This window comes from Miscanthus floridulus, chromosome 10, assembly GCF_019320115.1.
Source record: "Miscanthus floridulus cultivar M001 chromosome 10, ASM1932011v1, whole genome shotgun sequence".
Lineage (NCBI taxonomy): Eukaryota > Viridiplantae > Streptophyta > Magnoliopsida > Poales > Poaceae > Miscanthus > Miscanthus floridulus.
Window position 1 is genome coordinate 33,421,468 of NC_089589.1, and position 25,115 is coordinate 33,446,582.

Consider the following 25,115-nt stretch of genomic DNA (forward strand, 5'->3'; position numbering starts at 1 on the left):
GCTATTTATGGGGCGCGGAAAACTTGAGCGCGACGGCACACGGATCGTGGGAGCTCCGGACTTCGGCACCGACGCGGAACAGAGTCCGACTCTGCTACGGCGAGAGGAAAGGGGCGGGTCTGACCTGTGGGCCCGGCCGATCAGCTGCGGAGGAAGCCTGCGCGGGCGTGGCTCGCGGCTGGCGCCAGCGAAGCTGGGCTGCGTGACTGGGCCGGGGAAACCAGGCTTTGGCCCAATCAGTGAAGAGCGCGGGCCGGCTCTGGAAAAAGATGGACCGCGGCAGCAGCAGGCCTTCGGGCCGAAAAGAAGAAGGAAGAGAATTCCATTTTTTCCAATTACTTTCCAAAGCAAATTTTGAAAGCAAGAATTCAAATCATATTCAAACTTGAGTTCAAATCAAACCATTCCAAAAATTTATATGCAGCAGCATGAATGCACATTCATTGTTGTTAACCTATATTAAATTTTAATTTGATAAATTTTATTATTCTTCCTAAACTTAAATGCTCACAAAAATGCTTAGTAAATCAATTTTTCCCTAGTTTCAATTGTTGTAAAATTTAGGGTGTTACACGCACTACCGGGATGATTAGAACCCGCGAACGGAGGCTGCACAAAGGAGCAGAGATTGCATGTGTGAGTAATCCGCGCACAGTGGCTTCGTCTCTAATTAATGCTGGTCTATTGTCTGCTTTGTCATTCCTTGGGTCCACTGCTGTGTTGCCCCACCTTGATGTACAGAAACACTTGCCTTCACAGATGCGATTGCACTTGTGACTGTGATCCGAGCATCCTGTTGTAAAAAGAAGCCATGCCTGTTCCCCTGTTGTGTGTTGCATGAGACCTGAGTACCTGACAACTGCAAGAAATAATGATACAAGTATAGTTATGATGTACCAAATATCAGTTCAGTTCCCTTTTTTGCGTTGTATTGTTCAATTATCACGGCAATTACTGGATGTGCAGTGCAGATAAGAATTCACAGAGCAGCAATGACCGATCTCAAATAGTACAATGCCCGTGCTAACGCTAGATAAATCAAATAACTAAAATATTTGTAAGAAGATATTTGTTTGCCAATCACCAAGATCTAAACTTGGTAAGAAAATATCTGTTTCACATGTTTGGCATCATATGCTTGGAAGAATTGCAAACAATATAATAACTTGAGAAAAGAACTTAATTTCAATACCTACAACTACAGCAGATCAATACCTATTATTCTCCATGTGCCTCAAAGGGATAGGCACAAAAAGAACTTAATAATGCATGGCATTTGCACATCCGTGAAAAAAGTGATTGAAGTAAAAAGGCATTCCCTAAAATGTAGCTAGACTTTAAATTTAGTAATCCATCCAAGAAAGAAAGGAAGAATATTCCTTATGTCCATTTGTTCAAAATTAACAAAAACCAAGCTCTAATATGAAGCATAACTGGGTGCAGCTATATCTGAACCTTTTAGATCCTATTTTTACTAATCAGAGAGTGAGAGTGAGCTGTGTTGAAGGACATGCAAAAGTGCCTAGCAAGAATGAAAACCAGTATACTACTATACTTGTATCTCTTGTTAATCTAGATGGATAAAATTTGTCATATTTATATCAAAAGAAAGATAAACAGGTGCTAGAGGGGGGGAGCATCTCACCTAGGAGTTATTTAGCTATTCCTGAAGTTCAGTTCAGCACGTCAGCATGTTGTGGTGATCTATGGCCTTGATGTGAAGCACACCTCCCTGATTATGACAAGGACAAGGAACACTTGCTGCAAATGTACAAATCTAAATTAGAAGGGTGCAAAAAAGATGGACAGGAATGGCCAGCATGCATGGTATCCACACATGTCACTTCTTCCTTCAGTCCTTCCATCCTTTGTAACAATGAGCAAGTCCAACACAAAAGTATACCTGAAGGGACTCCACGTTAGTTGAAATCAAATTGGTAATCCTCCTAGAAGCAAGCTTCCTACGACTATCATTAGTTAATCGCAACGAGTTGTGGAAAACAATTGCAATCTGTATAACAACAAAAGTTCAGACCACGTGTTATAACAAATCAGGAATGATTCCCAAGCCAACCTAAGTAGAAGAGTGATCTCAAGAAAGTGGAACAAGTGATTCCAAGGATGCCTACCCACACGCATGACATTCTGAGAGTACTGTGCCTCAGCAAGAACCCCCCTTGACTGAAAAATAGAAGAGTCATAAGTACCATAATTGTTGGTTGGAAGTTCAAATACACCTGAAGGAAATGAAAATGATCCATACCACTCCTGCAAAAATTGAGAAGGCATAGATGTACCCGTTCCGAGATGGATCACCTTTTTTCGTAGACTGTCAAAAAAAGAAAAAAAAATGGTTCAAAGCAAATAATTAAGGCATGTTAAGATATACATAATCACACTGTCTGTTCCAGAATCAATGGACTTCAGTAGCACTATTAATGATGGGGGCGAGTGATTGATGAAAAGAAATCTCTACCAATTTATACAAAATTTTGTGCATAGATACATAAATAAGCACTTCCATGTTATTGGCTTCAAATGTCATGGAATGAGAAGCAAACCTCTAACAACAGGTGTCTGGGTTTTAGGCATCCGACGTCACAACTTGCTCGAAACCTTCTCAATTTTTTACCACAGCCTACACATGCGATAACATGACATCTCGACAAGTTTCATGATTTTCGGACTTCGTATGGATTTTATATAATTTAAAAACACTTTTCCGACAAGTTCCTCGTCATGTTACGTGAAGAAGATGCCCAAAATTCGATGCGAGTTCATGAATAGGAACTCAACATACACCAAATACCATGAATAACATTTTTTGAATCACTAAATTGCATTATTCCATCCAACTGCAGTTCAAATTTGAAATATTCGAAAAAAATCAACGAAAAGAAATAAATTAGGGAAATATATCAAAAAAGTCAAAATTAGCCCAAATTTTAAAATTGAGTTTTAAATAATGTATTATAGCACCACAAAAAAACTGGGTTAAAAAACCAAAAAAAAAATCTTTGCAGAGGGCCTAGCCTGGCCCTCGGCAAAGGGGATCTTTGCAGAGGGCCTGGCCAATGGCCCTTGGCAAAGAAAATTTAAAAATAAAAATAAAAAATCTTTGTCGAGGGCCTAGCCTGGCCCTCGGCAAAGGGGATCTTTGCCGAGGGCTTGGCCAATGGCCCTCGACAAAGAAAATTTAAAATAAAAATAAAAAATCTTTGTCGAGTGTCTGACGGCGGGCACTCAGCAAAGACTGACGCCAGTGGCCGCCGTGACCCATCTGGCCATATTTGCCGAGAGCCAATTTGTCGAGGGCTAGGCCCTCGGCAAAGATTTATTTTGCCGAGGGCCGTTTCTCTGCCGAGGGCCTATCTTTGCCGAGGGCTCCTGGGGCTGGCCCTCGGCAAATAGAGCCTTTGCCGAGTGCCCGAGATCTAGCCCTCGGCAAACCCAGAAGCCCTCGACAAAGGATGGGTTTCCAGTAGTGCAATAGTCAGATTTTATGGTCACTTTGCCGAGTGTCCATTGGAATACACTCGTCAAAGCCAAAACACTCGGCAAAGAAGGTTTCCATAATGATAGGAAATGGTCTCTTCGCCGAGTGTTTTGCCTTGACACTCGGCAACTCCTCTCTTTACCGAGTGTTACACTCGGCAAAGCGACCAAGACCCCCCCTTTTTTACTAATCTGTCACATATAACGGACCCCTCTCAATTCACAAAAAACCATGACAATTCACAATAAAACATCATCACATGCATAATTATATGTCACAGGTATAATAAACCATCATCATAATTCACAATAAACCATCATCACAAGTCACAATAAACCATCATCACAATTTACAATAAACCATCATCACAAGTCACAACTAAGTCACAATAAGCCACAATGCAAATGCAATCACTGCGTAGGCCCTTGGAACCTCTGCGACAAATCCGGGTCTTGAGACTGATTATTTGATGCTGCCGATTGATTCTGCACAAAAGAGAAGTATTCGAAACAATGTTAGCTTCCTTTTTAACAGTGTTAGACTTCATATTCCAAAGTGAATTTCAGTATCGAAAGGTGTGCATCTACAGCATACTGTAATTGTAATCACAACATTCAACACTAATGCAACACTTAAATTCGTGCTATGCACACAGCAGGCTACTTGCATGTTAAAAATAAGGGAATTAGCAAGCATCCACATATCTACGTGCTGCTGCTAGTTGCAACATGGTGTTAAGCACACAGCAGGCTACGTGCTGCTGCCACTCAACAAGGTCAGGGATCCCAGTGAAGAAATAACACCTGTGAATGGATTGCTACGGAGATCTAGATATTGCAAATTTGTGGCATTGGCCAGTGAAGCTGGAATTGGACCTTCAAACCTGCTCCCTTCCAATATCAATTATGTGATGCATGTCTGTCAGCAGCAGCAATGAAGTCTAAGCTCTTTGCCGATAAAGAGGAACGTGAAGTTCAAAGGCTAGCTGCTACTGTAATAAATCATCAGGTTAGTATGGGTTTCGCCATCTGATTTGCATGCACAGCTGTCTCCATTTGTTGTGACTGAGTCAAGCCGCTGATTTAGGGGTGGTAGATTTCTACTGAACTGGACCATTTGTTGTTGCATGCTTGGCGCTGGACTTGTTTGAGTCCCTTCACATCTGACTTATCGTTAGATGAAAACTGGTATTAGGTTCTAGAAGTCGGCTAAGACTTTCGGGTCCCTTGATATCTGAGTTGCCTGTTTAATTAAATTAGAAAAGCAGTCTGGCACTCCTGGAACTAAGTTTTGTTTCCTAGCCTAGCTTGATAGTATATAGTATGAATGAGCCTTTTTGCTGGATCCAAGTCAGAGTAGGGTTAAATTTTCTGGTACCAGCATGGTAGTTGTTTTGATAGACCCTTATTCACACTTACTCTAGTATGTTGTTTGCTGAGGATGGCTTATTGATATTGCAACACTCAATTTGCAGTTAAAGAGATTGGAGTTGAAGCTGAAGCAGTTTGCAGAAGTTGAGACCTTGCTCTTGAAGGAATGTGAGCAAGTAGAAAGGGTTAGACAGAGGATTTCAGCTGAACGAGTCAGGATGAGGTCAGCCCTATTAGGTCCCACCGGAAGCGGTCTACCAGGGGGCAGTAGCACCATGCCATCAAATCCAGCAGGCATGAGCCCCAGACCAGTCCGTGTGCCAGGCTCCATGCTACAGACCAGCATGCCAGCCACATATGCCAACATGCAGGGGCATGGGCATCCTCAGATGCCTCAGATGCTGTTCCTACACCAGCGACCGCAGATGCTCTCGTTCGGCCCTCGCCTACCACTCTCAGCCATCCAGACTCAACCATCGCCACAGGCATCAAAAATCATGTTCAACTCTGGCGTGCCCAATTCGATCGCTCCTAACCACCATCAGTTGCTGAGATCGTCTTCTGGAAACAATTCTAGTGCAGGATAGGGGAATTGTTCGTAAGAATTTTTTACTCAGCTTAGATTTGTCAGATGTAGCATTATATCATTTATAAACACATCACTGTAATTCATTTATGTGATGTATGTGTTTGTCATATAAGTTTTTTATTAGGTCCTATATTGTCCCCATATTGCTGTGCCCTTGTGTACCTTCGTTACCCGGTCACCTCTCCTTCCCAGTGCAGGGGAGATGCAAAATACTTGCTCCAGTCAAAATAAATTTATATTTTGAACATGATATGATTTCCTATGTATCCCTGAGTACTTATTTCATTGAATATATGTATATAATAATTCAATAAGTTTATGGTGTTATTAAGGTATTTTTTTCAGAAAAAAAACTACAAATGGTACTCATTTTTCCAAACTAAAATATTTAATATACTGTTAATCAGAACTATAAAAGGTTCACTGTAATATTTGCCAACATTGAGTATGTATTCATGGCCATTTAGGCCTAATTTAGAAACTCAAATCCTCTTAGAAACGCTAACTTTTTTCAGGGTGAGAAAACCATGGGGATGTCATTTGAATAAGATATTTAGTTATCTATGGGAGGTTTTCCCTCCCTGAAATGGGCTCCCCTTGCTTCCAAATTAAGCCTAAGGATAAGTTGAATTATGTAAAACGAGAAAATGACGCAGAAGCATCAACTATCACTGTACAGATGAACTAATAATTCATGTCAACCTGCACAACATCTGTTAAAAAAAAACCTGCACAGCATCAGCAACTAAACTATCACTGTACAGATGAACTAATAATTCATGTCAACCTGCAAAGCATTAGCAACTTGCCATGAAAAGTACACGATTTAAATTCAAGCTTATCATTAAACCAACTGGGTGAAAACTTATTCAACACATCAGCTCATCAATAAGATAGCAGGGAAACGGTTTTCTTCTCCTCCTCACAAAAATCGTTCCCAACAACCAGGTGCGGATTCAACGGTGGGGCTGCATCTCTCACAATAACCTGTAGAGCCTCCATCTGGAACTATGTAGCGGTTGGCCGTGGGCGTATCGCCGGGCTCGCGCTCGTGCTCCTTGCTCGGATCTGGGAGAGAGTGGGAGTAGACACAACTGGATTCAGGTTCTTTGCCGAGTGCCTGAGGCACTCGGCAAAGGCCAAATTGCACTCGGCAAAGCCTTTGCCGAGTGCGGCACTCGGCAAAGAACACACGGCAAAAATTTGATCGGCAAAGCCCTCTTTGCCGAGTGTCTTTTATCGGGCACTCGGCAAAGGCTTTGCCGAGTGCCCCGGGGACACTCGGCAAAGAAAAGCGACCGTCACGGTGCCGGTCCCGTTGACGGTAACTTTGCCGAGTGCCAACCCTGCAGGCAGTCGGCAAAGATTCTTTTAATTTTTTTTTAAAAATTTCTTTGCCGAGTGCCAACCCGTGAGGCACTCGGCAAAGATTTTTTATTTGTTTTAAAAAATTTCTTTGCCGAGTGCCAAGTCGGAAGGCACTCGGCAAAGAGCTTTTATTTTTTTTGAAAAATTTCTTTGCCGAGTGCCAACCCGTCAGGCACTCGGCAAAGATTTTTTATTTTTTTAAAAAAAATTCTTTGCCGAGTGCCAACCCGAAAGGCACTTGGCAAAGAGCTTTAATTTTTTTTGAAAATTTTCTTTGCCGAGTGCCAACCCTACAGGCACTCGGCAAAGTGTTTTTATTTTTTTAAAAAAAATTCTTTGCCGAGTGCTAGCCATCGGGCACTCGGCAAACGTTTTTCATTTTTTTTAAATTTCTTTGCCGAGTGTCAACCCGGAAGGCACTTGGCAAAGATTTTTTATTTTTTTTAAAAATTTCTTTGCCGAGTGCCCAATGGATGGCACTCGGCAAAGTTTTCAATTTTTAAAAAAAAAAAAATTCTTTGCCGAGTGCCCTACGGCCGGCACTCGGCAAAGTTTAATTTTTTTTTAATTTCTTTGCCGAGTGTTATGGTCAGTGCACTCGGCAAAGCTGGAAAATCTATTTTCTGGTCGCCCATTTTTCCAGCTTTGCCGAGTGCTGTGACCATTGCACTCGGCAAAGGGGTCCTTTGCCGAGTGCAACACTCGACAAAGTGACCCAAAACGGCAAATTTTATTTATTTTTACATTCCATCTTGACAAATACATTCAAACAAACATATATCACATATATATCTCATCCATCACATATATATCTCATCCATCCGCCCATATCACATCCATCACAATATATAATAATAAGTGCTCAAGTCCATTCAAATAAGTCCACAAGTCCATCAAAGTCCATAAGTATATCACAAGTCCATCACTAAGTGAACAACAAATGTAAAAAATACAACATGCACTCATCTCAGCCACTGCGACTGTAGTGAAGGCCTAGATGCATCATTCGGAGGTGCATGAGGTGGATTATTCAAACCACCGTTAGATGGAGACTGCACAAAGGAGAAAAGATTGCATGTGAGACAAGATTATTTTGATAGCTAAACTAGGAACATAGAGGCCATACAAGCAAAGCACAAGCGAAAGTAAAAAACTTTGATACTCACAGGAGTAGCTACAGCTACAGGACACGGAGGCGGAGGTGGAACCAATAGCCTAGGTGGTAGAGACAAGCCCATACGTTGCCCAAGCCCTTGTAGGATATCTGTAATGTCCATCAGCCTCTGCGCCTGGGCCTGCCGCTCGGCCCGCTCAGCCTCCAGCTAGGCCCCCAGCTCCTGACGTTCCTTCATTTCTTGTTCCAGCCGGGCCTGCAATATTTCACTCCAATGTTTCAGTAATGCAAAGCTAATTAAGGTGTGTAAAGATCAATGTATGACGAGTAAAACAGGAATAACCTCGAGTGCGTCGACCCGGTGCTGTGCAGCGGTCGACCGTGTGCGAATGGTCAGGCTCTCGCTCGTGCTCCGTGCTCGGATCTAGGAGAGAGAGGGAGTAGAGGCCGTGTCGATGACGCCATCGCCAAGCCAGAACCACCCATGCTTCTTGCCTTGCCCCACCCTCATGACGGCCTCTCCATCGAAGTCCTAGGTGCTCGGATCGTGGTCCGACCCATGGAGCGACCTCGCCACCTCAGTGTACTCACTGATGTGGGAGTGGACGCTCGGGTTCGTGTATGCCTCGGGCGGGTCCTCCAGGTTGAAGGAGACGTCGGACATCGCCTTGTCCTTGTGGGCCATACACCATGCCTAGAAGTCCGAGCAAGCCTGGCCACTATGTGACGTCGACTGCGAGAAAGACAGCACGATGATTAGAAATCAGGCAGAACTGAACGTGACAATAGATAAATCAATTCGCGTACCCATGCTTGTTTGTATCCGGTGAGGTTGCGGCTGCCTTGATGGTGTGCTGGACCTTGCATCAGCAAACGACGGTCCTAGGTATCCCTGTGCATCTTGAGGTACTCCTCCGTGAACCACCTCTCCACCATCATCGCCCAGCACTCGGGATACGCTTGGCACCACCAGGGAATCATCTACACGTCATCAAGTATTGGACATATAAGAAGATCAAATTAAACCAACTTAATCTCAAAACGAATCAATATTGATGTTCTTCATTTATCTCAAGGTACTGCTCCTGGGTCAGCTGCATCTCTCTTGCGTCTTTCTTGGTTTTCCTCTCTCCAAGCTTCGACCTGCAGTAGGTTACGATGGCCTGGATGCGCACCTCGTGATGCATGTCGATGACGAGTTTTTTACAGGCTTTGGTAGTCACCTGCTCCGCCCTGGCCTCAAATCCCTCCACGCATCTGTAATAAGTCTGCATACAAAAGCGATGTATCCATTCATTATTTCAAGAAAAGTCCAATGAATGCGATGTATTGAGCAATGTTGTGCGAGGGAGACTTACCCAAAACTCTGCCTTCACCCGCGCCGCCTTGTTGGGGTACTCCGCATCGGAGGCGACGACGTAGTGATCAAATGAGTAGGCCAGCTCTGTCTTCGATGCGTACGTGATAATGCCGGGGAAATGTTGCCTACACAGAAGACCCAGGATGCCATTGACTAGCCGTGCGCTACCACCTGACACAACCACCCAGTTCCTGCACAAGTGATTAAGAAAAATTATTAGTTTTTTTCATCATATCATATGAAGTAGTGGTGATAACATATACATTTACTTACTTTTGTCCTTCGGGGCGAATCACTGGGCGTTGGTGAGGAAGCGGAACCTGTGGGAGGCTCGTGGGACCTCGCAAGTAGACTCTCGAAGAGGAGTTGGAGGAAGTGGAACCCGTGCCTGCCGCCTCCCTCCTCCTCCTCCTCCTCCTCCTCCTCCTCCTCCTCCGTCTGCCGAACCAGCTCCTCGTCTAACTCGTCCATGGGCGCCACCTCCTCTTGTGGCTGGCGGTCCTCCTCACGTGGCGTGGGAGGAGACGGCGCCCTCCTACGGCTAGCGGTCCTCCTCCTCCTCCTGTTCGATCCCTCTGCCGCCCCCTCCACCCCCTTCTACGGCCGGCGTGGTCTTTGGTAAATTGAGTTCACGGACCTATGACGGTTGCCCGCCATCTTTGTTCAATCACCTGCAATAAAAAAGAAAAACAAGACGTAATTAGAAATAGGTGCAAAAATGAACAAAACATAATTACAAAAAACATAGTAATACATGTATTAGAAATATATGCAAAAATGAACAAAACATAATTACAAAAAACATAGTATTACATGTATTAGAAATAATCTTCATGATTGAGATTAGCTGGATCATTGGTCTCGTCATCACTATCAACATTGTCCAACTCATCAACACTATCCGAAGGAGGAATGTTGTCTTCATTGTCATTGCCCACATGTAATCGCTCAAGCATTTGTATGTCCTTCAGATTTCGCACCTCGTCTCCAGCGTCCTCGTCATCATCCCTTTCATTGTCTACTTCCATTCCTATCTCTTCGGTTAAGTCTATGTCAAACCTCCCTTGTAGCCCCTCTTCTTGATAAAACTCTCCATCATATGTGTTTGGGTTGAAGTTGTAATCTTCATCGTTTGGGACAGGTAGTTTACCGTGTGGTGATACCTTGTGCACAATAGACCAACCCTTAAGATGCTCGGCGTCTTTGCACGCGTATGACATATAATAAACTTGGACGGCCTGTTGAGCCACAATGTAGACATCTTTTCCTAGATAGACGGAATCCTGTCGAATCTCAACTAGCCCAAGCTTAGGGGTCCATCTCGTTACACCTGGATGAAACCAGTGGCATTTGAATATGACAGGAGTAAGAGGTTTGGAACCATAAAATGATAGTTCGTAGATTTCTTCAATTCTTCCATAATAGTCGAGTCCATCAGTGCCGGATGTAACAACTCCGCTGTTTGTGGTTTGTTGATTGGGCCGACTCTGCTCATATCTTGCTATGTGAAAACGATATCCATTCACGTCATAACCGGTAAATGACTTGACCCTAACAGCACAGCCGTTTGCAACCTGTCTCAACTCATCACTTATAGGCACATCAGTTTGGGCTTTCTGTTTGAACCAACAAATGAAATCGGGGCTCCCTGGTCCCGCACCCCGTGAAAGAAGGGTATCATTTTCTTGTGGGGTAGGTTGCCTTGATCCATGCTAGGATTGACGAAGAAATTCCCTGTACCAACGAGAAACAAGGGGGTTGGACGAAGAAACAAGGACATACGGCGAAATGAAACAAGTTCGTTCAGAACTTACCCAATGAACGGTTGTACCTCAACAAGGTTGGTCAACACATATAGCATGATACTGCGCCACTCTTCATTTTTTAATTGCTTAGTGGTCGATGCACTTGCGCTTCCGAGTTGCCCTTGGAAAAGGCTGAGGTTCGATTCATTTTCGCCAGCATTGTAACGAGGGGGTGGATTATAAACGTTAGGAAGTTTCTCAGTATAGTATTTCTCTATGAAGTTCGACACCTCCTCTAGAATGTATGCCTCTGCAATGGAAGCCTCAATTCATGCTTTATTTCTACATTTTTTGTGAAGAGTCTTTAGACATCTCTCGATTGGGTAGCACCAACGGTTCTGCATGGGCCCCCATCCGTGCCTCATATGGGAGGTGCACAATCAAATGCTGCATCGACAAGAAGTAGGCCGGTGGAAAGATCTTCTCCAACTTACAGAGCAACATGGGTGCCGCTTTTTCCAAGTCATCAATGACGGTCCGAGAGAGCTCATTGGCACAAAGCTGGCGGAATAAGTAGCTCAACTCTGCCAGCACTTGCCGAACATGCTCTGGGACATAGCCTCGAACCATCACCAGACATGCTCCGGGACATAGCCTCGAACCATCGCCCGTTGACTCGCAGAGTGCCTAAGTTAACTCCCCTCTTTAGATTCGCTGCATACCCATTAGGGAACATTACCTTCTTGATCCATTCAAGTACTTCCCTCCTTTGGTCCTTTTTCAAGACGAAATCGGCCTTAGGCCTTCTCCAGGTCTTGCCATGACTAGGAGGTTGCATCTCTTGATTTGGTCTATCGCACAACACTGCTAGGTCTACTCTAGCCTTTGGGTTGTCCTTAGACTTTTCAGTGTCCATGAGTGTTCCCAAAGTGCCTCGGTGACATTCTTTTCAGTGTGCATTACAGCAATGTTATGTGGTAGAAGAAGGTCATCGAAATAGGGGAGCCTCGTCATGCCCGAGATATGAGTCCACATATGCTGCTCACCATATCCCACAAAACCACCTTCTTCATTAGGCATGAGAGCACCTATCTGAGCATGAACCTCGGCACCAGTCATCATTCGCGGTGTAGGGTTTGTCACTTTGACACCTTTCGTAAAGTTCTTGATGTCTTGTCTGAATGGATGGTCAAGAGGTAGGAATTGACGATGTCTGTCGAACGACGAATACTTGCCACCCTTCTGCAACCAAATAAACCTCACACCTTCCTTGCATATTGGGCATGGGAACTTCCTATGAACACACCAGGCGTAGAATATCCCATACGCCAGGAAGTCATGCAGGGAGTAGTGGTACCAAACGTGCATTTTAAAGCTTGTCTTTGTAGCTCGATCGTATGTCCATACCCCTTTGTCCCAAGCATGGACCAATTCATCAAACACGGGCTCCATGAACACACCCATATTACTCCCTGGGTGTCTAGGAATTATCAACGACAAGAATATGTTATGTCATTGAAAGGAGACACCGGGGGGGAGATTAAGGGGGATAACAAAGACGGGCCAACATGTGTATGGGGTAGCCATCATTCCATAAGGATTGAACCCATCTGTTGCCAACGCGACACATACATTACGAGCCTCATCTGCTTTGTCACGATGTTTGTCATTAAAGTGGATCCAAGCTTCACCATCGGATGGATGTACCATCTTGTTAGGATTGTACCATTTGCCATTTTTGTGCCATGTCATCTGTTTCGCGGATTCCTCGGTCATGTATAGCCGTTGGATCCTTGGTAGGAATGGAAGGTACCGTAGGATTTTCATGGGGATCGTAAGTTGCCTCTTCTGGCCATCATCAAAGTCTACCTCCAGGTACCTAGAGGATTTACACTTTGGACAGAACTTTGCATGCTCGTGTTCTTTCTTAAATAGGACGCACCCTTTCGGACAAGCATGTATCTGCTCATACGGCATCTTAAGTGCTCGAAGGAGTTTCTGTGACTCGTATATGCTCTTTGGCAGAATGTGGCCCTCCGAAAGCAGGGTGCCAATCACGGCCAACATCTTATCGAAGCCAGGTCGACTCAAGTTTAACTCGGACTTCAACCCCATTAAGCGTCCAATGGCATCCAGTTGAGACACCGTTGACCGATCGTGAAGGGGTTTCTGTGCCAAGTCCATCATGTCATAGAACGCATGTGCGGCTGCCTCCATCTCCTCCTTCTCATGTCCCTCATCGAACTGTCCTTGGTGAAAGTCATCTAACATGTCTACTACCCCGGCATCAGCATCAAAAGCCTCCACCCATGGTCTCACCACCTCCTCTCTCATACGATGGGCTTCACCATGGTGGACCCACCGGGTGTAGTCCGGTGTAAATCCATTCTTCACAAGATGTTTACCCATTTCCACCTTGTTTACCCTTCTCCTGTTTCCACATTTGCTACAGGGACACAAAACTAGGCAATGTCCTTTAGCACCGTTGCCAAATGCACTGTTCAAGAAAGCATCGGTCTTGTTCATCCATTCCGTGGTGTAATCACTCTGACTTCTCCAGCCTGTGTACATCCACTGACGGTTATCCATCCTCTAACATATGTATCAGTGAGTAATGTAACCATCAATTGCATCTACATGGTGTTCCTACTGTCTAATAGGTGAGGATAGGTCCTAATCCCACCCGTAGATGCGCAGATGAAGTTAGTTTCCATGCTCTACTCCTATCCAAGATAGAATTTCGGCAGCACCTCCCCGCTGTTCTCCAGATACACGTCCTGCCAAAGAAGAGTGTGTATCCGGAGAACAATAGGGAGGTGATGCTGAAACTCTATCTCAGACCAGAGCAGAACATGGGAACTAACCCATCTACGCATCCACGGGCTGTCCAAAAAGCGTGGACAATCCAAAATAGATACGGTCATAGAGATGCAAAGATCTGCATACCTCCAACCGTATCTCTTTCGAACGGGAGACGCCTAACTGGGTTACGCGATCTATGACCATGATACGAAAAGAGGGGTTATACCTAGGGTGGCGGCGGAGTCAGGCTAGTGGGGCCGTGGTGGGTCGGTGTAGTGGCGAGACGACGCGGTGCAGGTAGACCGGCATGGTGGCGAGAACTCCGACTCAACTCCGACGGGCTCTTCTCTACAAAAATGGAACAAAATACTGTCATTTACAAAAAATTTCGGCAGAACCTCCCCTTCACGGTGAGGTTTCCAAAACCTACAAAAAACAATGGCACGATGGCCGACAATCACATATGGTTCAAGAGAAGCCATGTAGTTTGGATATCAATCCATGTAGAAGAATATATCCAAGTAGTACCACTACTTGTACTACTACTTCCACTATTGCTACTACTACTACCATTGGTTCTACTACTACTACCACTATTGCTACAACTACTACCATTAGTTGTACTACTACTACCACTACTTCTACTACTACTACCACTAATTCTACTACTAATACTACCACTAGTTGTACTACTACTAACACTAGTACAACTAATACTACTACAACTACCACTACCTCGACAATAATAAGTGAGAAGGCATACCTGACGGGCACCGGGGTAGGGGTGGGCGGCGTCGGTATCGGGCGGAGTCAGGGTCGCCGGAGTCGGGGACGGGGTCGGGCATGGACGGCGTCGGGGCGGGCACTCCACGGGGCGCGGCCGGGGGTAGGGCACGGCCGGGGCGCAGGGCCGGCCGGGGTCAGGGCGGCGTGGCCGGGGGAAGGGCCGGCCGGGGGCACGGCGCGGCCAGCGGCAGGGCGCGTGGGTAGCGGGCGGCGCGGCCCAGGGAATGGCCGGCCGAGGGCACGGCGTGGCCGGCGGCAGGGCCGGCCGGGGGCAGGGCTGGCCGAGGGCAGGCGTGGGCGCGGGGCTGGCTGGCTCTGACTGCCTGGTCGGCCCAAAATGCTTAAGTCCCCACGGCTTTGCCGAGTGCCAGATCAGGGAGGCACTCGACAAAGATTTGATTTTTTTTAAAAAAATTCTTTGTCGAGTGCCCCAGATCTGACACTCGGCAAAGATTTAATTTTTTTTAAAAAAAATTCTTTGCCGAGTGTCTCATATCTGGTGCTCGGCAAAGAAATTTTTTAAAAAAATACTTTGCCGAGTGCCCCTGGCACGGCACTCGGCAAAGATTTTTTTTTATAATTTCTTTGTCGAGTGCTCCTATGGATGCACTCGGCAAAGAGGAATTTTTTTATAATTTTTTTTATAATTTTTTTATATCAGATCTCACATGTAGAGATGTCCTGGTTTGTAAGTATCGTACGTGACAATGTACACGAAATCTTTTGAAATTTTTATCATAGCCTCCACATATGATATTACGACATCTCAATAAGTTTCATGATTTTCGGACTTCGTTTGCTTTTTATAGAATTTAAAAACACTTCATACGCAATTTTGCGGACATGTTTCGTGAACAAGATGTCAGAAATTTCAGGTCCGTTCCTGGATACAGCCTCTCACAACACTCACTAACATGACTATCAATTTTCGAATCATTAAACTCTATTATTCGTACCACGTGCAGTTCAAATTTCTATTTTTCAGAAAAATTCAAGTAAACGAAATAAAGTAACTAAATATATCAAAAAGCCACAAAAAATCCCCAAATTATAACTAGGAGTTCCTGGTGCTTTAAAAGGGCTGCACAAAAAATTGGAGGCCAAAAACAAAAAAACAAAAAAAACTTTGACGAGTGCCGGGGCATGGCACTCGGCAAAGGGTGTCTTTGCCGAGTGCCAGGCATAAGGCACTCGGCAAAGATTGTTTTAAATTTTTTTTAAAAAATTCCTCTTTACCGAGTGCATCCATAGGAGCACTCGGCAAAGAAATTATATAAAAAAATTAAATCTTTGCCGAGTGACGTGCCAGGGGCACTCGGCAAAGTATTTTTCTTTAAAAAAAATTCTTTGCCGAGCGCCAGATCTGAGACACTCGACAAAGAATTTTAAAAAAAAATAAATCTTTGCCGAGTGCCAGATCTGGGGCACTCGGCAAAGAAATTTTTTTAAAAAAAAATCAAATCTTTGCCGAGTGCCTAACAGCAGGCGCTCGGCAAAGAAGGCCGTGATCGAACACTATTTCGCGTGGAGCCTATGCCGAGTGTAGACATTTTGCCAAGAGTCTGGCACTCGGCAAAGAAGTCCTTTGCCGAGTGCCCGTGTTTGCCGAGTGCAGCACTCGGCAAAGAAGGTCTTTGCCGAGTGCCCGATTTTTTACACTCGGTAAAGAATTTTGCACTCGGCAAAGTCTCTGCTTCCAGTAGTGAGAGGCCGTGTCGAGTGTACTGTCGCCAATCCAGTGCCGGCCATGCTTCTTGCCTCCTCCCACCCTCATCACGATTTCTCCATCAAGATCCTCGGTGCACGGATCGAACTGTGGCCCATGAACCAGCCTTGCCATCACCGTGTACTCACTAATGCGGCTGTGGATGCTGGGATCGCTGTACGCCTCGGGCGGGTCCTCCGGGTTGAAGTCGATGTTTGCCGTCGCCTTGCCCTTTTTGGACAGAATCCATGCCTTGACCTGGGAGCAAGGCTGGCCATCATGTGACGGCGACTGCGGCAAAAATGCAAAATGATTAGAAATTATGTGGAATTGAGCGTTAGAATAAAGAAATGAATTCACGTACCCATTTTCCCTGTATTCGTCGAGGCTCAGGCTGCCTTGATGCTGTGATGCACGTGGCATCAGCAAATATTGGTCCCGGCAAGCGTTGTGCGTCTCCACCCACCCAGGCTCCACCCACTTGTCCACCATGTATTCCCAGCACTAGGCATGCTAGGCGCACCAGTACGGAGGCACCTACGTGATCAAGTGTATGACACATGAAAAAAATGAAATTAAGCGTAATTAATCTCATAAAAAGTAAGTATTAATGTTCTATATGTACCTGTAAGAATTGTTCCCAGGTCAGGTTCATTGTTATTGCCTCTTCTTTTTTAACCTTCATCCGTCTGTGTTGAGCATAGTAGTCGATGATGGCCTGGACGCGCGCCTCGTAGTGCATGTCCTTCACGAGCTTCTTGGCGGCTTCTTCAAAGATGGAGGCCACCTTGGCCTCGTACCCCTCCTAACATCTGTAGAAGTCCTGCATATAGACGCGATGTATACAATCATTACTTCAAGAATGTCCAGTGGATGTGATGTATTAAGCAATGTAGTGCGAGAAATACTTACCCACAACTCGCCCTTCACCCGCTCCGCCTTGTTGGGGAATACCCTGTCGTCACGATCAGCGGCTTCGAGGGCGGTGATGTAGTGGTCCCACGTGTAGGCCGGTTGCAGCTCTTCGCGGAACTGCACTAAGTCAGGGAAGTGTAGCCTGCACAAAAGGCCAAGGATGTCGTTGACCTTGCGGTTGTGATCACCCCCACTGACCTTAATCCAACCCCTGCCCAATTGATTAAGACAAATTATTAGTTTCTATTGTAATTTTCAATATATCAAACAAAAAATTATTGAGAACATCTAAAGTTACTTACTTTTTCCCAGAGGGTCCATCCATCCGGCGTCTCTCAAGAGATATCGGTCGTCTCGGGAGGGTCGAGGGACCTCGCAACCAGACCTCGGGACCCACTGCCTCCTCCTCCACCTGCTTCTACTCCTCCTATACCTCCTCCTTGTCACTAGAGGCGTGCGCGGAAGGTACCTCCTCCTCGTCACCAGAGGCGTGCGTGGAAGGTAGCTCCTCCTTAGACGATGACGAGGGAGCTACAGGTGATGGGGGCCTCGCCCCTTTACCCTTCCCTCCACCCCTGCCTCGACCCCTCCCTTGACCTTTCCCTGAAGCTGACCCAAAGCTGGCATCTTTCCGTAAAGCGCTATGATCTTCCTCGTACCGCCCACCATTATTCAATCACCTGCAATTAAAAAGAGTAAACCAATCAACATAGATAAACAAAACATACTTAGAAAGATATGACAAATAATAAATAAATTAGTATGACTCATACATGTATTAGAAATAATCATCATGATCGGGATTAGCTGGATCATAAGTCTCATCATCACTATCATGTGTGTCGATATAATCATCATGATCGGGAATGTCGTCATCACTGTCATTGCCTAAATGTAATCGCTGAAGTAATTCTAAGTCCTTCACATTCTGAACCTCGTCTCCAGTGTCCTCGTCAGCAACCCTTTCATTGTCTACTTCCATTCCGAAAGCTTCGGTTAAGTCTATCTCAAAACTCCCTTCGAGCCCATCTTCTTGGAAGAACTCTCCGTCATGTGTTGGGGTCTATGTTGTAATCCTCATTGTTTGGTACAGATAGTTTACCATGTGGCGATACCTTGTACACAACATCCCAACCCTTAAGACGGTCGTCGGTTTGGCACGGGTATGAGAGATAATAAACTTGCGTGGCCTGTTGAGCCACAATATAGACATCGTCTCCTGGTAAGACGGATGATTGTCGAATTTCGACTAGCCCAAGATTAGGGGTCCGTCTCACTACTGATGGATCAAACCAATGGCATTTGAATATGACTGGATTAAGAGGTTTGGAACCATGAAACATGAATTATATATTTCTTCAAGTCTTTTGTAGTACTCGACCCCATCAATGCCCGGCGTAAAAACTCCGGTATTTGTGGTTCTTTGATTGGGCCGACTCTGCTCGTGGCTTGTTGTGTGAAAGCGATAGCCATTCACGTCATAACCGGTAAATGACTTGACCCTATAGGCATAGCCATTGGCAACCTGTCTCAACTCAGCACTCATAGACGCATCAGTTTGGCCCTGCAAGTTCAAGCAGGGTGGTTCGTTATATTATTTGCATGTACGAGCATGTTGTAATGTCAAACTAAGTACAAGCTAAATTGGACTGTACCTTCTGTTTGAACCAAGAAATGAAATTGGGCATTCCATTTCCCGCACCCTCTCTGAGAAGGGTCTCAGCTTTCTATGGGGTAAGTTCCCTTGATTCACGCCAGAATTGACGATGAAATTCCCTGTACCAACGAGAAACATGGGAGTTGGACACAGAATAGTGACTACTTGAGAACAAGTTTGTTGAGAACTTACAGCATGTACGGCTACACTTCGGATAGGTTGATCAACACATACAACATGATAGCGCGCCACTCTTCATGTTTCAAGATCTTGTGGGTCGCACCACTTTCACTTCCGAGTTGCCCTCGAAAAATGCTAAGGCTCGATTCATCTTCGCTGGCATTGTAACGAGGGGGTGGATTATGCACGATAGGAAGGTTGTCAGCATAGTATTTTGTTGTGAAGTTTGAAACCTCCTCCAGAATGTATGCCTCTGCAATGGATGCTTCAATTTTGCATTTGTTTTTACATTTAGTTCGAAGAACCTTTTGACATCTCCCAATTGAATAGCACCAACGGCCCTACACAGACCCCCCCCATTCGTGCTTCATATGGGAGATGCAGAATCATAGCTGCATCAGATTGAAGAAGCCGGGTGGAAAAATCATCTCTAACTTACAGAGCAACATAGGCGCCATTTTTTCTATTTCTGCAACCACGGTACGAGATAACTCCTTGGCACAAAGCTGGCGGAAGAAATTGCTCAACTCCGCTAGCACCAGCCAGACATGCTCAGGGACATAGCCTCGAACCATCACCGGAAGTAGGCGCTCAAGCCATATGTGGTAATCATGACTCTTGAGCCCGTTGACTCGCATAGTAGCTAAGTTCACTCCCCTCTTCAGATTCACTGCATACCCATCAGGCAACATGAACGTTTGAAACCATTCTAGTACCTCCCTCCTTTGAGCCCTTGTTAGGACGAAATCGGCCTTAGGCTTTCTCCATGACTTGCTGGCTCTAGGAGGCGCCATGTCCAGCTTTGGTCTGTCGCATAAACTCGCTTGATCCACTCTAGCCTTAATGTTATCCTTTGTCTTATCAGCAATGTCCATAATTGTACCAAAAATTGCGTCAGCGGTATTCTTTTTAGTGTGCATTACATCAATGTTATGTGGAAGAAGAAGATCATCAAAATAGGGTAGGTTCCACAAGCACGACTTCTGAGTCCAAGCATGTTGCTCGCCATATCCCACAAAACCACCTTCTTGTTTATTGACCTTGAGAGCATTTAACTGAGCACGAACCGCGACTCCTGTCATCATCTGCAGTTCAGGGTCTGTAACTACGACATCTTTCGTAAAGTTCTTGATGTCTAGTCTGAATGGATGGTCAGGAGGGAGGAATTGTCGATGTTTGTCGAACAAAGAATACTTGCCACCCTTCGTCAACCAAATGAACATCAGAGAAGCCTTGCATACTGGGCATGGGAACCTCCCGTGAACACACCAGCAGCAGAAAATCCCATATGCCGGCAAGTCATGCAGGGAGTAGTGGTACCAAACATGCATTTTGAAGTTTGTCTTTGTAGCTCGGTCATATGTCCATACCCCTTCCTCCCAAGCACGGACCAAATCATCAATCAGAGGCTCCATGTACACACTCATATTATTCCCCGGGTGTTCTGGAATTATCAACGACAAGAATATGTTCTGTCATTGAAAGAGGACGCCAGGGGGGAGATTGAGGGGGATAACGAACATGGGCCAACAGGTGTACGGGGCAGCCGCCATTCCGTAAGGATTGAACCCTTCTGTTGCCAGCGCAACACGTACATTACGAGCCTCTAGAGCTTTCTCACGATGAATCTCATCAAACCTTGTCCAGGCTTCACCATCGGATGGGTGTACCATCTTCTCAGGATTGTATCGACGCCCGTTTTTGTGCCATGTCATCTGTTTCATGGATTCCTCAGTCATGTAAAGCCATTGGATCCTCGGTATGAAAGGAAGGTACCGTAGGATCTTCACGGGGATTGCGAGCTGCCTCTTCTGACCATCACCAGAGTCTACCTCTAGGAACCTAGACGTTTCGCACTTCACATAGTACTTTTCTTCCGCATACTCTTTCCTAAATAAGATGCATCCCTTCAGACAAGCATGTATCTGCTCATATGGCATCTTAAGTGTACGAAGGAGTTTCTGTGCCTCATACATGCTCTTTGGCAAGATGTGACCATCCGGGAGCAGGCTGCCAACAACTGTGAGCATAACATCGAAGGCGTCTCGACTCAAGCTAAACTGGGACTTCACGGCCATTAGGCGTGCAATGGCATCCAGTTGAGAAACCTTGGAATGCCCGTGAAGGGGTTGTTGTGCCGCAGACAACATGTCGTAATACACCTTTGCGGTAGCCTCTAGCTCCTCCTCCCTACGTCCTTCATCGAAGTGTGCTTCATGATAGTCATTTAACATGTCTCCTACCCCGGCATCCCCATCATATTCCTTGATGCGTTGTCTCACAACCTCGTCTCTCCCACCATCTGCTTCACCATGGTAGATCCACCTGGTATAGTCTGCCGTAAATCCATTCTTGCAAAGATGTTTACCCATGACCACCTTGGTTTGCCGACGTGTGTTTGCACATTTGCTACAGGGACACCAAATGACACTAGCTCCTTTAACCCTTGCAAATGCCCGTTCCAAGAAAGTATCGGTCTTGTCAATCCATTCAGCGGTCAACGAAGTCTGACTAGAGCGGCCCGTGTACATCCACTCACGGTCATCCATCCTCTAGCATATCAGCGAGTCATATAAAAAATCACGTTGCATCTACACGTTCCAATAGTATCTAATAGGTGAAGATAGGTCCTAATCCCACCCAAGGATGTATAGATGGGGTTAGTTTCCATGCTCTACTCCTATCCGAGACAGAATTTCAGCAGCACCTCCCCGCTGTTCTCCAAATACACGTTCTGGAAGGGAGATTGTGTATCCGGAAAATAACAGGGAGATGCTGCCGAAACTCTATCATGGATTGGAGTAGAGCATGGAAACTAACCGCATCTACACATCCTCGGGCTGTCCAAAAAACGTGGACAATTCGAAACAGATACGGTTATAGATATGCAAAGATCTGCATATTTCCAACCGTATCTCTTTCGAACGGGAGACGCCTAGCTAGGTTACGTGATATACGAACATGATATGGAAAGAAGGGTCTTTTATGCCTCACCTTGCAAAAGCACGGAAACTCGAAGTTGTGGGGCGGCAGGAGGGCAAGGTGGAACCAAGCGGCAGGGCGGGGCAGGGAGCGGCGGCAAAAACCTGCAAGTTGAGACACGCATATAGTCAGTGCATGTTTAGATTGCTAACATTTGCATGTGCACTATCTGTTACAGCTACAACGTATGCCATGATCATTAGTGGACTTATATGTATCATACAATCCTCTATTTGGGACAATCGCATTATCTGATATTTAGTGTCCTGGCCAGGTTTTTAGTTATCCTGACAGAATAGTAATGTTTTGGCAGATTTGTAGTCAAAATTGAGGTGCTAACAAATGACAATAGGAAATAGCTATTTTTAAACAGAAAGTATCTGCTAACAGTCTAACAAATAATGAAAATGGATAAATTGTAATAGAGAATTCTAAATTGAAACTATCATTGGTTTGCAGCTAGTAAGATGCTTGAAGTGTCATCTAAAGTGATATAATATATTTACTGACAGATGACAGTTAGCAATTTTAGCAACCAAGCCTCATGCTTTAACTTTTTTTCATGCTTCTTGCAAATTATTCCCCATTTGGGTGCTTTAACTCCTCCCTCTACTACAACTACACCAACTATCGCAACTTATTCCCCATTTGGGCCCTTGGAGAATTTCGCTGCCGGCTTCTTGCAAACAAGAGCTAATGCCAGTTGCCGTGGGAAAACCAACAAGGATCAGACGAGAATCCATGCATCAGTGTCTGTTTCAGTCTAGTATTTTTTTATTTTGGAATGTGGAACTAATAGAGGCCGGGCATGCCCAACTGCCCAAATAGTCCTACTACTTTCTGAAATCTGAACCATTAATCGATACTCATCCAGATGAAACTGGAGGGAGTATAGTTTGCTGGAAGCTGCAAAAAAGGTCAGTCACAGAGGACCAACATTCAGCATGCTCAGTTCGCCTTCGCCCAATATTGTAGTACTATATAACTGAAAGCACTAGGAGTTCAGTAAATATGTCAGTATACGGCTACATCCAACCAAAGTCAAACAACACAAAGTTGAACCTGACTTATTGAAGTGGCATGACGTGTATGATTTGCAGAGTTTTAACTTCATCTGATCAGCTTCCTGGGAATCATATTAATTCATTCTTTGGTTGCAAACTCAAGTTCCAAAACAGAGAGTAGGAAGCCCAGCCAAGCTTTATACTGACTAGCAAGTTACTAACTTTCCACCTGACAGAAAGTGCTATCTATCCTTTGGACCAAATATCCAGAAGCGTTGTCCTACCACAAAACACACTTGTACACCATCTGCTATCTGCACTGGACACTTCATGATTTAGAGGACCAAATAGATTTACGGTTCTTAGTAATTCTAGCTAGAAGAATGCTCTGTTCAGTTCTCGTACATTCACAAGCTAAGCCCTCTTTTAGCCTATACAGTAAAAGATAACTACCAAATCAATTTTTTGGCATTGTTTTATTCCTCAAAATCAACTCTAAGGAAAAGAATGTAGAAAAAATTATTCACCAATAAATCTGAGGTTCATGACACCAGAAAAAATTATTCACATGTCGTTTTTGAGAGAATGAAATCTGCGGGACGCACCGGGGTGGGCGGCGCCGGTGGCGGGACGTGCCGGGGCGGGACGCGCCGTGGGCGGGGCGGGACGCCGAGGGCTGGCGGCGCTGGGGGCGGGACGCACCGGGGCGGGCGGCGCCGGGGAGGGGCAGCGATGCCGCGCCGGTGGCGGGGCGCGGTGGGGCGGGGAGGCAACGGGGGGTGGCGGCGTGCGGTGCGGCATGGGCCGAGCGCGGCGGGGCGCGGTGGGGCGGGGGGTGGCGGCGTGCGGTGCGGTGCGGCGTGTTGTGTGCGTGAGGGTGAGGGCCGGGGGTGCGGACCATTGGGGGCATATGAAGGAGTATGCTGAGTGCCAAGATTGGGGGCACTTGGCAAAGTATAGATATGTCGAGTGCCAAGATCTGGAGCACTCGGCATTGTTTTTTTTTAAATTTTCATTACGGCCGGTACTGTGCAGTGGGGCCGGGTTGACGAATTTGCTGAGTGTCCCCTATATGACACTCGGCAAATACTATTTTTGCCGAGTGTCAGGTAGAATACACTCGCAAAATAAATTAATATTTCATGCCCACCCATCCTCCTTCTTCATAACATGTTTTACTAAATTTGTTACGATGTAATTTAAAAATACCCTATCAAATTCACTCAACAATGCATATTTGATTTTTCTACAAATATTAATCCATTATTTCATGCAGTTATAGCGCAAATTTAATATATATCAATAAAAATACTATAATTGCAGTTAATAAATTAAAATTATCAAACGGATCCGAAAATTACCAAAATTTGACGTGAACCAATCTATGTTGTCTATTGCCTATACAAAAAGTTTTGAAGTCAAACCCCAATTCAACCGTCACTTTGACTCCAAATCTTACCGGATCCTTCTCAACGCTACGATTCTTCTTCGGAGATGCTTCGGTTTGTAAAGGTGGTACATGACAAATTGTGCGAAACCTTCTCAATTTTTTTCCACATTCTCCGCGTATGATATCAGGAGATCTTGACAAATCTCTTCATTTTCAAACTTCGTTTGTTTTTTTAGAATTTAAAAATCATTTGGCCACACGTTCGTGGTCGTGTTTCCTGAACAAAATGTTCGAAAATTCTTTTCATTTCCCGAGTAAGGGCCCAAAATAGACTCAATAACATGAATATGATTTCTCCACTCAATTTATTCCATTATTTGTATCACTTGCAGTTCAAATTTGACTTTAAACCAAAAAATTCCTCTAAATGCAATAAATTACTTAAATATAGCAAACAGATAGAGAAATATACCAAATTTTAACATGTAGTACCACATATTGTATGTGGAGAGTAGAAAAAGTTTGGAGGGCAGGAGAGGAAAAAAATTTATTATTTTGTCGAGTGCCATTAAAAAACACTCGGCAACAACAATACTTTGCTGAGTGTAAACAGAAAACACTCGGCAAAAATATCAGTTTGCCGAGCGTCAAA

At 45.1% G+C, this 25,115-nt stretch overlaps 3 protein-coding genes and 1 pseudogene across 3 annotated transcripts in view; 1 reads left to right on the forward strand and 3 right to left on the reverse strand.

Moving 5' to 3' along the window:
* The window catches only part of LOC136486473 (SWI/SNF complex subunit SWI3C homolog), a 112,701-nt gene that overhangs the window by 86,507 nt on the left and 1,079 nt on the right, over window positions 1–25,115 (reverse strand). The gene's annotated exons all lie outside the window — the stretch shown is intronic.
* The window catches only part of LOC136488374 (SWI/SNF complex subunit SWI3C homolog), a 30,325-nt pseudogene that overhangs the window by 4,221 nt on the left and 989 nt on the right, over window positions 1–25,115 (reverse strand).
* On the reverse strand, window positions 654–2,560 carry LOC136486474 (ABC transporter C family member 2-like). Its single transcript, XM_066483377.1, has 5 exons — window positions 2,264–2,560; window positions 2,130–2,181; window positions 1,904–2,011; window positions 1,646–1,761; window positions 654–859 (listed from the first exon to the last, which is right to left on the reverse strand). Exons 1-4 carry the CDS (start codon window positions 2,287–2,289, stop codon window positions 1,705–1,707), a joined length of 243 nt encoding a protein of 80 aa, XP_066339474.1. The 5' UTR covers window positions 2,290–2,560; the 3' UTR covers window positions 654–859; window positions 1,646–1,704.
* Window positions 4,142–5,453, forward strand: LOC136487181 (SWI/SNF complex subunit SWI3C homolog). The gene is made up of 3 exons (XM_066484311.1): window positions 4,142–4,229; window positions 4,422–4,504; window positions 4,971–5,453. Exons 1-3 carry the CDS (start codon window positions 4,142–4,144, stop codon window positions 5,451–5,453), a joined length of 654 nt encoding a protein of 217 aa, XP_066340408.1.

Bases quoted from the DNA above. Each gene is read 5' to 3' on its own strand.
- LOC136487181 (XM_066484311.1), top strand. From the start codon at position 4,142: ATGCACACAGCAGGCTACTTGCATGTTAAAAATAAGGGAATTAGCAAG. The intron at 4,230-4,421 runs GTTAAGCACACA...CATGTCTGTCAG, and splicing joins GCTGCTAGTTGCAACATGGT to CAGCAGCAATGAAGTCTAAG. The intron at 4,505-4,970 runs GTTAGTATGGGT...CTCAATTTGCAG, and splicing joins CTACTGTAATAAATCATCAG to TTAAAGAGATTGGAGTTGAA.
- LOC136486474 (XM_066483377.1), bottom strand. From the start codon at position 2,289: ATGCCTTCTCAATTTTTGCAGGAGTG. The intron at 2,182-2,263 runs GTATGGATCATT...TCTATTTTTCAG, and splicing joins TCTCAATTTTTGCAGGAGTG to TCAAGGGGGGTTCTTGCTGA. The intron at 2,012-2,129 runs GTAGGCATCCTT...GTTGTTATACAG, and splicing joins TCAGAATGTCATGCGTGTGG to ATTGCAATTGTTTTCCACAA.